Below are 14305 nucleotides of genomic sequence, written 5' to 3'. Positions count from 1 at the left end.
CCTGAAAGAATACAGTAAACAAAATGCTTTGAAAAAGAGCAAGGCATTAATGCCACACGTGGTTAAATGCAAATGAAATAAGGAACATTTATTTCTTACCTTACAGCTCTTTAAGTGCTAATTTAATATGTTGTGGGTGTGTTATTTCTGTTGGTGTTTGACTGGATTAAGAAGCGTGGACAGCTTTAGAGGTCCACAAGAACAAAGTTGGACTTTGTGTTAGCTCCGCCAGGCTTATAGTGGATTTTATTTCCTGGCTGAGGGAGATCTCTGGTGTTTCTGTGTTTCCATCTGTTTTTGCATTTTTTTTTTATCACTAGTTGCTTTCCTGGAAGTCCACTTCCTCTGAACTTCCACTGCAAAAAAAAAGAAAAAAAGATTCTGTATTACCGTTTTGTGAATTGTGTAAAAATGGCTGCAGTGGACAGAAGTCGTCTTAACTGATAAATCAGGATAAAGGTGCTTTTATTCGGGTAGGTAATTGCATTCCTTTGCATTCCGAGACGAAATGAGTGGCTGTTTCTGCTAGCAAAAAACCAAAGAAGGCCCTAAAGTTTGAGCCTGATGGAAAAAAAAAGACTTTAATTTGTTAAGGATGACTTGTGTTGTATAGTTGAAATATGAACATTTCCCAACTTTTTTCAAAAGTTGTCTATTCATCTGCTGTTGATTAAAGTTGGGGATTGAGCCCTTGTTAGTTTTAGGAGCCTGAGATGCTGTGTACAGCTCTTCCAGTGTTACCTGACCTCCGTTTAGCTTTAATTGATTTTCCTTCGGCCTTATGACCATCCCCCGGCCTCTGATTTAGTGTTGCCCCATGACCATCAAGCCAAATGGGAGTCTTGTGACCAAAGATATTTCATTCCAACACGAAGCAAAGGGAGAGACACTTGAAATAGGAAGAGTCAAGAAGGAGGTAAATATCCTTCCACGATTAATGATTGGATTTTGAGGGTGAAACAATCAGTCTTTTGAGTTGATGTTCCCATTTTAAATTTTATTAATTATCATTTTGGTTTACAAAAATGCATATAAAATGAAATGGCAGCCCTTTTCCTCGGTTTTAGTGCAATTTGCAGACTCCACTTACTTCCCTAAAAATCACTTTACACATCTGCTGGTCAAACGTGGAAGTAGAAGGAGCTGATTGTGAGTGAAACTGGCTTTTTGCTGGCGTATTTCCTCCTGTAGTGTGTTGTAATGAGGTTTTATCTATAACTAGAGGTCATCCATTCAATAGCCCACCATTGTTTCCTGACTTCAGGAAGTTAAAATTTTAGAAATCAGGCATATTTGAAAATGTTTGAAAAATGTTCAGGAAGTGACAATCTGTGTCACTTAGAGTGAAACGTCTCGCAAGATGCAGATAACCTGGAGTGAAGAATGGATGCAAGAAGGAAACGCCATAACTACGTGTTTGTGTGTGAATAAATAACTTGTTTTTATCCAATCTGCTGCCTTGCTCTGCTGCAGAGTTGTACTCTAGTGTTCTGAGTGAAGCAGTGGTGGACTGGGCCAGCATGGGCCCTGGAGAGGAATGGGTTAATTCAGCCACACATGAAGGAGAGCTGGGTAAGACTCAACTCTCTGAGTGATTAAAAGAAAATCCACACTGAATCACTGTAAAATAAAAAACACGTCCCAAAGTCCACCCAATCCATACACTGGGATCAGTGAAGCAGCACTTTCTGCTCCTGTGTGATGCAGTGTTGATTTAACTAAAACTCGAGAGAATAATGGAGTGTGAACCGAGTGGAAAACAATCAGCACAACAGGAGACAATGATGGATGTAAAAAAAAAGGAGTTATTAATCATAATGCTTCTATTTTTCTTCAGTTTGCTAAAACAGTAAGTTGTCCATAAATTTGTCTAATCTGAGAAACAAATGTTTTGTAATTAATTACCGTAAATCTATGTCAAACTGAGTTAAAAGTCAAGATGCACCAGTGAGCCTCCAGTTTTCTCTTGATAATTTCTAACCAGTGATCAGCAGGTCCAATTCTAAAAGGTTTATTATTATTATTATTATTATTATTATTAATCCCCCACCTTTTTGCTCTGTAAACCAATTGACCAACATAATGTACGTTTCTGAATGAGCATATTTTTTAAATTCTTTTTTGCATTGCAATATTTTGAAACTTTTTCTTGAATCTGTGAAAGTCTGAACCAAACGGCCGGGTACATCTTAATCAGTGCATTTTGACTTTGCTCTTTAAAATATCACAACTGTGCTTATCGGCATAAACATTGGTGTCAGCTGATGTTAGTCTTTTTTTTTTTTTTTTGCGTATCGATATCTGATAAGTAAAACTTAATATTAACCAGTGTTTATTTCCATATTGTTGCTTTGTGTTTCGGGAGGGGGATGGTCATTTGTGATGAAGCGCAGGATTGTGAAGAGTTTGAATTGAAAAGTCAGCAATGTGGACATTTTGTGATATTGTTGAAAGGGTCAGCAAAAAGTTCATATCGGTACATCCCTAGTTAAAATGCTGAACCTCTAAAACAACTTTTTTTTTTGCAATATTGACAAAAAAACCAATACAGATACCAAAGGTCAAAACTGTCTCAGCATTTAGATTGGAATAATCCATTCCTTGTTTGGCAAGACCAAGAGTTTTACAGTTTAAAATCGAGATGATAATTGTGCACAAGCAGCAAAAGTTATGTCCTTAACCCATAATAATAATAAAAAAATAAATAAATAAAAATAATTATGTTGTGTTTGTGGGATCTACGGATAACAAGAATATAGCAATGACACCAAATTGATATTTTATAGGAAAGCTTAAGTAGCCCAGATTAAGAATCGAGGCTCTAAACACACTCACAGTGACTCCGCCGCCGTACACTACGCTTCATTATGTGTTTCTAACAACCTCTGACGTCTCGGTCCGTCTGAACACAAGAGGTAGCAGTGTGCGCAGAGTGCCACGTTTCTCCTGGGGGGAAAGAAGTGCACCAGGTGAAACTAGTGAAATTTACTCAACAAGCTGCTACCTTATGTGGTGGACCAGGATCTTTAAAGGTGTGTTATGACGGCGTCAGACTGTCTGCAGTGAAGAAAATAAAACAATTTAATGAAATGAATGTGAGCATAAGAGAATATCTTGTATCTTATTTATGTTTCTTTTATTACCGTGAAAAAAATGGAACTTGCAGCTTACAGTTTGCAATTTGTGCATCTGACACACATCCCTAAGTTGAATAAAATGAGATTGTGAGATTTTCTTTCTACTCCAGAGAGACCTAATGAGTCATATTTTTAGTCTCGCCTACAAATGTGTCTTCACAACTCGGTTGATTCCTTCATTTTTTGTTGTTGGTTAAGTTACAAAGAATCCGTCTTGGCCTTGATGTAACAGACTCCAAATGCGCTCACCTGTCACTCTGCTCAGGTTTGGATAAATTTTACCACTCTGGTGGTGAGGAATCCAGTCGGAAGAGCTCACACGGGGAGGACTTGGTCCCGTTGGTCCAAAACGGGGAAAACCTGACAGACTGGGGTCACACCACATCCCATTTGGAGGATCAGTGGTCACGCACATCAGGATGTCAGTCTGACAGCTGGGCCATGTCCACCACTTGGGACATGCAGCTAGACGGCACAGGTGAAAAGGGACATAGACTAGAACGTAGAGAGTAGACGACCCTTCACTTCGGTTGAATATTGAAACCCATGTTTTTATTTTAGTTGGGGTTATGGGAGAGAAGGAAGGCTATTATTTCAAGACTTTTTATTTTAATCTGAATTATGATGGCGTATTATTACCAGAAGATATTTAAGTCGATGGGCTTTCTGTTCATATCCACCACCATAAGTAAGATGTGTTTTTAAGAAATGAGCTTCCCAAATGCAAATCTTTGAAACTTATAATATCAAGGATCCAGTTAAAAGCATCTGTGTTACCATCTCAACAAATGTGAAATCTGCTGCTTTCATGGCTCATTTGTTATATTGCATGAATTAGCATACAAGATATTTAATTCAAATGTTGCATCAATATTTAGTTTAGCTTGGTTATAAACTGGTTTAGAGATGATAGGTTTCTCCAAAAACCTGACTCATCATACTGCAACTGAAAGCCACAGCTTTGTGCTGGCCATGCAAGCTAAATGCTAACCAAGCTTTTTCTAATGAACTTTTTTTCTGACAATTTGTGTATGCATGTGCAATTTTTTTTTTTTTTTTAGTTTCCATGACTCACACTGACCAGTAACTTTTACTGGGTATTTCTACTTGAAGAAATGTGTTTTAGCTTAAAGTAATAGACAAAAAGTCTTCGTAAAAATTAACCTGTTATGCCTATCAAAACAAATATTAAGCTTGAAAAAATAAGTATGATCAAATTCAAATGTTAAAAACAAAATGAAGGTTGTTCCACTTTTAAAAGACAATCCAATGGGCCAGGAGGCACTTTTTTATGGAACATGCTTGTCCTTTTATGCCTACATTAAAAATGTCTTCTAAAATATGCCTACTACCATACCATTGCATGATGATGTGGCTCAGCAGTAAGAAAAGCTTGTTTTGTTGGCAGAAATCATCCTACCAACAAAACAGAGATGGTTGAACTTCATCTCTGAACTTCAACCACTCAAAGAAATGTTGCATCACCAGCGTTCACCGCTACCATTTTGTCCCGGCCGCCTTCTGTTTCACACCCAAAAGCAAACCATTTCAAGCCCATATATGTATCCACTACGCATCGGTTTATTTCTTGTGGTGGTGAAGTTTCTTGTAAGTGAGTTAAGCAAATATTACAATTTCACCTATAAGTAGGCATTGATTGTATTTCAAGATAATTTTACATTACGCCTGAGTTCCACTTACTGCTTTTCTTGTCTGTGTCTGGGTGAGTTGATTTTTAGGATAAATGGAATAGAAAACCTTCATTCTTCCACATTGGAGGAATTTAGGAAATTAAAAGGTAACTCTGGGCAACGTATAATATTATTTACTAGACAGACATTACCATTTTTCCTTGCAGTGAGATAATAGTTAGACGATAGAACGAGAATTACAATCATTTGTCGGCCTCAGATGAGGAACACATTTCTACACGTTTGGCACAAAACAACCAAAATTGTAAACTGATGAAATGACAAATCATGAAATGTCCGACACCTGCTGGCAGATGCAAGACGTCAACAATATAATTTCATTTTTGGGTAGTATTTGCTGTTAGTGTCAGAGTTATTGGCTGTTGGCCTCATTGCGAATACATCTTATACATTTTTGGATCTCCGTAGCAAGCAAAAGGTTAAACGGGTACTTCCTCTCCTTTCCCCGGCTTTTGCTTTTAAAACATCTTTTTATGTCGATCTAAACTGGAACAAATCCTAAATGCACTCGGACATAAAAAGCCTTGGAGCTGCAGGGGTTTAAAAGTGTCATTGTCCTCCTGCTGTGTAGTGTTGGCTGCAGTAGCTCCGTGTTATAGAAATGCTGGTTTTGTTGAAGTGAGCCGCTGCATGCTGCGCTGGAGTTGCCTGGTTTCAGTTGCCTGTGTTTGTGTGTTACCTACCTGAAGTGCTGCTGTGCCCCTTTTAAGGGATAAATAAATGTATAACAGCCTCTACTGACCCCATGTCTACTCACATGTTTTATAATGCACCCTTGTGAAGAGAGAGGACACCTCACTGCAGGTACAGTAAATCCCTTTCATCTTGTTAAAATGGTCCAAAACTGCTTTAGGGCCACAACACACACCTTGAGGCTACGGTCTGCATGTACCTGTCTTCCTTGTTTTGTGTTTACACAGCCAGGCTGGTGTTCCTTAATACGTTTTATTATCTGTTGATGTTGGGCATGAGTTGATCTCTGGTTTCAGTGCATGAGTTAGTTTTAAAAAAAGCGTACTATCCTTTAACGTTTTAAATCGCCCTATTTGAAATCCTTTTAATGAGATACGAGATCTAACAGATAGTTTTCTCCTCTGTGTAAAGTAGATTACTCCTTTTGCTTCTCTACACTGTGTATAAGCTAATGGAAGTAAAAATGGCAAGAAATATCTCATGTTAACAAGTGACACTCATCACTCTTTGGTCTAAAACAAACCTGGGCAGTTAACTTGGAGAACTGCCCAGTTTTTATTCCAGCAAAATAGATGTTTTAATGTTGACTACATACCAGGATTATTAGCAGAACAGGGCTAAAACAAACTGACTCAGATCATGTGGAAAGGTTTACTGACAAGGTGACTACCGGTGGATTTTAGTGCTATTGATTACACAGATTAAAAAAAAAACATAGCCATAAACTAAATAATGTACCAACTCTCTCATCTCCATTTTGCATGATTACCACAAATACAGTCAAGTGAAAAAATTAAAATGTTTCATTAAATATTCAGTGTTTTAAGAAGTTATAACATATTAATGTTTAACCTCATTTTTTGTTAATACATAAGATATCAATAGAATATTCCTTGTTGTAGTGTCCGAATAAATCAGTTTTCTGATTGCCTCGGTCCTTGTCTAGTTTCTCTGGCAATCTTTAGTCTTGATGCCTTTTTGCTTTTCGTAGGGAGTGAATGTTTTTCCTTGTAAGTGTTGCATGAAATTAAACCAGTGCAGGTTCTTTCTCATATCTCTTGCCTGAACGGCCAAACTTGGGAGTGATGACAATTAGTTTTTACCATTCTCTAATTAGAGATTTGTTCTCCTTTTATTATTAGAATTATCTGGGAAGAAAAAAAAAGTCTTTTGAGACTTCTTTAAATCTCTTTTTAGACTCATAAACCGCTGCTGCCTTTTGTCAACGGTCGGGAGCGGGCCGAACTTAATATCTGAGGAGAGCTTGGAATCCATTCATTCCTGAGTAATTTGACAGCATCTGGTCAGTGTAGGTTTTTGTGAGGGATGTCAGACTGTAGTGTTGGCTAGCAGAGAGTTAAGGCAAGATAATCCACATTAGCCCAGGCAGATTAAAACCCTGCAGGCTACAGCCGCAGATTACATAACGGTCAGAGATTCAGCCAGACATGGAGACAAGACAGTCAGACATTTGGAGACAGACACTGTTAGGCAGAGGACAGCACATAATTTACACAGAGAAGAAAAGGAAGGCATGCAAAGTAGGAAAATAAGCAGAGCACGGGGACTTCCTTTCTGCTTTGGCTGTATAATGACACTGAGCACAGCTCTGGTATTATTTACACTGAATTGAAATGCAGCAAAATGTAAAAACTGGAAGTCATAAAAGTTGGAAGTAACTCGTGTTCCTCTAGAAACAAAAAGGAACAGATTCGTGAGATTGTTTGGCGTTATCTGACTCCAGAGCCAGTAGATTTATTCGAGATTTACTACATCCAAGCGTCAAGTTCCCAAAGATCTCCCATGAATGTCTTGCTTCTCAAACAGGTTTTCTAGACTCTCAGCCTCTGAGGGAGGCTGATGAGGATTTGGCGTCAGAAGTCAGCCTGAACAACTCCAACATGACCGAGGAGGAGAGAGAAGAGATTCTGCAGGAGATGACTAAAGTACGCACACAGACGCATAAGCAGATCATCAAACCCAGACAAAATAAATAAACAACAAAACTATCTGTTTTGTGCATGGCCAGCTGGAAGAAGAGATCAGCACACTGAAGCAGGTCCTGTTGTCCAAGGAGAAGCAGCACGCGGAGCTCAAACAGAAGCTGGGCATCACTCCTCTCAGCGAGTTCAGGAACAACTTCAGCAGAGGCTGGCAGGACATGCAGAGCTCCACGGCGTAAGTTAACAAGTCCGTGTGAGACGTTGGTGTCAGGCCAGCGCATGGCAGATTGTTTGCTGTCAACATGAACGTGCTCCGTAAGCGCTCAAAGTTAAAACAGACAGAAATAATGGGTGGTTTATTTCCTGACCGCCTGCAGGGACTCCCAGTTCACACAGAGTCTGTTTGCAAAACACTGATTTTAAAACGGGGAGCTAAAAGCGCAATCCTTGTCTGGTCGCTGCACAGCGTGTGCGTGCGCTGGTTGTTATCTCCGCCGTCTGAAACAGACATCATTAAACTGATTTTAAAAACTCTGCTGGAGGCTGCAGTTGATCTCAGAACACCATTAACAGAATGTGCTCTTTTAGTAGGCACCCTAATCCATGAAATGTCAGTTTTCTACAACAAAACACTGAATTCTTGTTTATTTTTATGTGTTTTTTTTTTGTTGTTGTAAATTTTCCCAGTTTGTGAAGAATTCCAGTTACAAAGATACAGAAAACTGTGGGTACTGTACATCAAGCCCCAGGAAGAAAAACAAGTAGTTTACCATATTTGAATCGTTCTATGTGCTGATAAACAATTGAACGTCCCAAGTTGGGTGGTAGAGCAGAGCTTCAATCCAAACACCAAGAGACCGTATAGAACAAGAGACTACAGTCTCTGGAGGCTGCTTCTCTTATCCAGTTGCACTTTACTCTGAAGATCACTTTACACACACAGCCTCTGCCTCATCTATAATGCATCGGTGTAGCCACAGGAGGATGAGGTCTCCACATCGGAAAACGCAGACATTTGACTGCCTAAATTTGCCATATTTGATCCAGATGTTAATGCAAATCCAAATACCAAGGTAGTGTTAAGATCAACACAGGAATTCTTATAAAATAATTTACAATTCAAGTCAAAATGAACGCAGACCTAATTGTTAGACCTACTTTGAGATTGCTACATTCAAGTTTCTTTTCTCCCTCGTATATGGCTTGTGTTGCGTTTGTGTGTATGACAGTGACATATTTCTATGGGTGTGTGTGTGTGGGGGGGGGGATTCGAACAAACACAGAAAGGACCTCATTGTCAGATACAGTCCATGTTATTGTGTGTTTGTCAGATACAAGAAGACATCAGAGACGCTGTCTACCGCGGGACAGAAAACCTCAGCTGCCTTCAGTAACTTCGGGAGCGCCATCACCAGGAAGTTCGGAGACATGAGGTAAACAAAATATGTCGCCGCATTTAACACTGTTTTCTTCATACTAACCAGTGATTTCTGTATTGCCTTAACAATCCCAAAGAGTATATTTCAGAGCACTGAGCCCCGTCAGTAGAAAACAAGGTAAATAGGATGCTTTTAACATTAATCAAACTGGAAAAGAGGAAATGCCTTGGCTTATTGCTTGCACAGACAGCTAAATTGGATTTTTGGTAGAACACTGGACAACATTTTCTCATCATAACAAAGCTCATGTGCTTTCTGTTTACTGTAGGCATCTCAGCTGTAATATGCTTGATTTAACTGCCAGTGTTACTAATTCCTTGTAAATTTGTAATTATTAGATTGTATGAAGGTCTCTCATAAAATCTAATATGAGAGTTTGGCTGCTTTTGCTATCATTTTAAATCAGTGGGATGAACATGCCTGTGCATGAGAGACAACTTGGCAAACATCTACTGTAAATTGGATCTCAGGGATGTTGCTGGGCTACTTCCTGTTTGTGTCAAACACACATTTTTGAAAAAACTGGCCAAAATCTGAAGTAAAAGCTTTAAAGATCCTCAAGAAGCCTGGAGAATAAAAAATTGTCAAGATTATAATAATATCTAGCTGAATGGAGGTAAAATATATATCAGTTATAGGGGTTTAATACCTTTGCATAAGATTGTAGTTTCTTGACAAGATACTATTTTCTGTCAGTGTTATTTTTCTATTTTAAAAAAAGTGAAGCTCTCCTTGATGTTTTAGGTTGGGCTAGCGTTGTGTAACTTAGCTTATTTTGTTCTTAGTTTATCCTAGCTGAGTTTATTTTAACATGGTATATGTTGGTTTCATTCAGGATTGGTTAGTTTATCTCAGATAAGTTTTGTTTAGATTATGTTATTAGCTTTGTGTATTCCAGATTAGTTTTAGCTAAAATTAGCTTTTTTTTAGCCTTGGATTTTTTTTTTCTGTTTATCTTAGACTATTTTTGATAAGTTCAGTTTTTCTTGGCTTAGTGTAGTTTTGTTTTATCCTAGTTAAGCTTAAGTTAGGTTAGTTTATACTTTTGTGACTTAGCTACAAGTGGAGGAAGTCCTTCCTTTATGGATTAAAAATGGTAAAATATGCAAACTACATGAACAAAATGCACCACAGAATTTGTTCCTCCGGCACTACATATAGAACATCTTGTGTATTGAAAGCTGTTGATTGTTGCTTCATAACTGTCAACAGGAGACAAAAACCTTTAAAGACTGCAGACATTCATCTATAGGCCTACTAAAAAATGTTATTCTTTTAGGTTGCATCAATGCAGTCTATTACATCCATAAGGTACTCCCCAGATGTCCCAAGCTGTAGTTTCAATTAAAAGTATATCCTCAACATTCAAGAATCACTGAGAGGAACAGTCAGGCAAACATACAGCCGCCATCAGTTTATCCACTAATCTGCATAACTAACCCAGTTTGACCTGTTTTACCCAAACGCCATCTGACGCATGGTGCTTTATCTGCTACCATCTCTGCATCCCAGAGACCAGAGTCGTAACTCTTGCTCTGAACAATTCAGGGAAGCGTGTGATTATGTAAGCCAACATTAAGCTGCTTTCTGAGGGAGCTGAAAGGCTCATGGCAAAGCCTGTCTCCTTCAGTCACACTCTTGTCTTCTCTTGTTTCCAGCAGACTGAGTTGTTTGGCTCCAAATTCTTGGTGTAAAAAACTAGACACGATACGTGTCTGCATAGAGTTGTCTGAAACAAGTGAAGCACAAATAGGAAAGAAGCATAATCACACACTCGGCGCTTTGTTTAAACTATTTGGATAAATGACAAAACAATATTCTGTTGGTAGTTCTTGTTACCTGACAGAGAGAGAAATGATTTTTAGGACATGGGTTTTCTGAAGGCAAATACTTGTGTCAATTCTTCTTGTATTGCAGCATGGCCGGTTTAGAGTTACTATTTCCGCGCAGGTAGATTTCCACCATTTGAATGAAGTCTATTTGCTGTGGGTGTTTCACATGTACTGGAAAATATCAAAACCTCTGAACTTTTGTTCTCCCTTGTACTGTATGCATCTCTCTCTTTAACAATCTGTATGTGTTTCTGCACACAGATTGTTTTTCCTCTTTGAGCACAAAGATGTTTCAGAAAAAGCTGAAAAGTTCTTCTGCTGTCTGCTGCCTCGACTGGTTTTACCTAAATATGCAGAATCCCTCAAATTTCTTAGCCAGAAAAATAAGCGCTACACTTGCTAGTGTAGCCTTTTAGCTAGCAGAGCAGTCCTTGATCTTCTGCTATGATGTCTCATAGGGCGAATAATGCATCGTGCAAGATATTATTCATTCATCTATGAATAATTCTCTCCTCTTTTCTTCAGGTCTCCACAGTTTTGTTGACTGTAGCTGTGGAGATTTTGTTTTTGATTCCTTTACTAAACTTCTGAGTGGTGGCAAGATAAACTTTGGGCCTGTGTGTCAAGTTAGGGTGTGTTAATTAAAAGTTCAAAGACATTAGATCAGGTTTAAAGTGAAAAAGAAATAGTGTGCCAGTCGGTGTGCGGTGCTGTGATAAACACTGATTACACAAAGAGTGAAAATAAGGATTAGATGAATGATAGGGGGGGGAGTAATGTTTTGATTAATTTCTACTTTCTAAATAACTTCTAACTTTTTCTTCTTGCTGTGCGGTGGGCGTTGTCTTCAAAAACCATCCTCATTGTTTTAATGTCTGCTTTGCATGTGACTAAATGTTTCTCTCGCTTGCTTCCCTTTGCATTTATTATTGCATTGTTCTGTTTATTTCCTCTTTCTCTTGTTTTTTGAAATGGCTTTCCATTTCTACCGTCACCATTTTAAATGGGTGAATTTAAAACCGCATGATTGTGATGGAAGAAGCGTCTAGTCTGAAGGTTGTAAAAACATCTAAATTGTTCTCTGTTTCCCCTTCATGCTTTCGAAGATCCAACTCAATAGGGTAAGAATCACTCAGCCGGTTATGTCACATTAGTTAGTCGCTTCTTACTAAGACTTCTTAACTCGGTATATCTCAGTCAGATCAGCGGTCAACACCAGCTGGATGGCACCGGTGAGCACTTGGCCAGCTTAGAAATTGCTGCTATCGCGCCCAACGGCTGAACTCAATCAGCTGTTGTGTTCAGCAACGATTCAGAAAAACTAAATAAACATAAATCTGGTTGGACTTATGATGGACTTCTTTAATTAAACAATATTGCACAGTCAAGATGAGAAGTGAAATCCTCATTTTTTTTTTTTTTCTTAAAGACTCTCGCAGCAACATAAGAACGTTCCTGTTGGCAAAGATTTTTAGCGTCTAAGCTAAGGAGAAGCTGTGGGACGAACGCTGCACATGCAAACTGTTGATGTTGCTTCTGTGTGTGATCTGAGCTAATCATTGACTCCTCTCTCGCCACGCTCTCTGGGGACAGATACTCTGTCAGGCATTCTGTGAGCATGCCTACCATGAGGTAAAAAACTGTGTGTGTTTCTGTGTGGGAAATGCTTTTTATTTTTTATTTTTTTTATTTTGGCTCTTTAAAGCAGCTTGAAATACCTGAAATGTTTTCACATGCTCCCACCCTCTCTTATCAGTTGCCATCCCTGCTTCCTCCTGTTTTAGGTTTATACAAAGTTGTTTAAATTTGTTTAGCTCTCCCTCTTCTATCTAAGTAACAATGTCCCAATTGAATCTGTGAATTGAAAGAGGTATATTTCTTAAAATATACAAAAAACCCCATAATTTTCTAAAATTACAAACACATTCTAATGTGTTTTGTCCAACAGAAACTCACCCAGCTTCAGATCCTTTGAAGAGAAAGTTGAAAATACAGTTTCCACCATTAAGGTAAGCTGTATATGCAGTTTTTTTTTTTAAAGGTAGAGTATTAAAACTGTGGTATTTTTTTGTCATATTTAAGATAGTTGTCCCACTAGAATACAACTTGAGGGAACAGTAAACCTGCCATAGGTTGGATAATAGCATTTAAATAAGTAGTAGAATAAATAATATTTTTTATTCAGTTTTTTTTCTTTGAAAGCATAATTAAAGCATTCTGTAATTAAAGACTTGCATATTTATAAAAAAAAATAAAAATCAAGCACTGTCGTCCATCATCTGATAAAGGATGGACCACTTCTTTGTGTTCCTGTTGTGTTCCTACTCTCACTTGATATTTAGTCATTTTTAGCTCTTTCTGGCGTTGCACTTGTTTCGAAGCGATTGCTTCCTGACTGCGGTCATGAACAGGTCATTCCCCACGACGCTCTAACACAGTATGCGAGTCTCTGTGAGTCTGTGTGGCTGAAAAGCTTCCTCTCCCACATGCTACAGAGGAACAGTGGAATGAAGCAAGCTAAACACTGTAATCTGTGTGTAATTACTATCATGCATTGTGACAGTGAGAGCACGGATTATTTATACACGCCGTGGCGTCCTCTGGTTGAACTTTTGTGACTAACTTGTGTTTTGGAAACGACTTGCTTCTTCTGTAAGCTGCAGGGTAAAAGAGTTAGATGCATGTAGTAATGATGCTAATTTACTAATTTAGGTTTTAAGCTCTAGTTGTAATGCTGGTGATAAAGAAGTTGAGTTCACTCCAGTCCACAGTGCAAAAGCTTGATGGTGGCGTTTTTGACAGCTTCTAATTCCATCATGCTTCTGTTTTTGTCTTTTCTGTCGTCTCCCCTCGATACCAGACTAAAGTTGGAGGCACTGGGACCGGAGGCAGCTTCGAGGAAGTCCTCTCGTCTGCAGCCAACGCCAGCTCTCAGGAAACGCCCACCAACAACCTGACGGACATCTCCGAGAAACCCTGTTAGGGCTCCGGACCGCCGTCTTGCTGTGTCACAGCACATTGTTGTGGATCTACTAGAATTTCTGACCAAAGCGGAAAGCGGTGTTTTTGATTTGCAGACAAATCTCGTGTAAATCCTGTGAGTCCAACGAAACTCCTGGCAACGCCACGTTATTTAGGCTTGGCTAAAACACCTTTGTTTTTAATTTGGAAAATCAAGGTGGCTGATTTTTAAAAGCATTTGAAATCTCATGAGGTAAACAATGAACTTTGAACATTGATCATAGTCCACTTTTCAGCTCTTGCTGTGGAAAAGATTGTTCTAAAATTGAACAGAGGATCAATCTGACACTAGTAAAACAGCTCCATCCATCTTCAGTCTGCTGCACTATAAGTAATTCTTCACGTTTTACTTGAACAGTTTTATCCACTAAAACAGGGAGAAGCTTTCAGTCACAGATGATGTTACACTACCAAACCTACAGAAGGCTGTTAAGAAGTAAAATGTCTTGCATGTTACAGTGTCCCATTCACTTTGTTACATGTTAAACACTGATAAAACATCTGTGTATGTGTGTCGTGTGCATTAAG

General features: G+C 38.6%; 1 protein-coding gene across 6 annotated transcripts in view; it reads left to right on the top strand.

Moving 5' to 3' along the window:
• tpd52l1 (tpd52 like 1) overlaps positions 1-14298 on the top strand; it is a 17787-nt gene extending 3489 nt beyond the window's left edge. Inside the window, exons 2-12 of one of the 6 annotated variants that reach the window (XM_015035410.1) lie at positions 1474-1572; positions 3403-3615; positions 5633-5653; positions 7370-7488; positions 7572-7720; positions 8817-8918; positions 10842-10874; positions 11863-11877; positions 12350-12388; positions 12705-12765; positions 13617-14298. In XM_015035410.1, coding sequence (XP_014890896.1) covers positions 1474-1572; positions 3403-3615; positions 5633-5653; positions 7370-7488; positions 7572-7720; positions 8817-8918; positions 10842-10874; positions 11863-11877; positions 12350-12388; positions 12705-12765; positions 13617-13739 — 974 coding nt within the window. In that variant the 3' untranslated portion in view covers positions 13740-14298. Of the gene's footprint in view, positions 1-1473; positions 1573-3402; positions 3616-4980; positions 5654-7369; positions 7489-7571; positions 7721-8816; positions 8919-10841; positions 10875-11862; positions 11878-12349; positions 12389-12704; positions 12766-13616 lie in introns of those variants that run through there. The other 5 variants (XM_015035411.1, XM_015035414.1, XM_015035415.1 and 2 more) reach the window with 5 other exon arrangements.
• Positions 14299-14305: the final 7 nt, after the last annotated feature.

Source organism: Poecilia latipinna, unplaced genomic scaffold (genome assembly GCF_001443285.1).
Source record: "Poecilia latipinna isolate Pla-1442-1.1 unplaced genomic scaffold, P_latipinna-1.0 Scaffold334, whole genome shotgun sequence".
In the NCBI taxonomy this organism is placed as follows: Eukaryota; Metazoa; Chordata; class Actinopteri; order Cyprinodontiformes; family Poeciliidae; genus Poecilia; species Poecilia latipinna.
The sequence above is the reverse complement of the archived record's forward strand: the minus strand, read 5'-3'. Positions and strand labels throughout refer to the sequence as shown.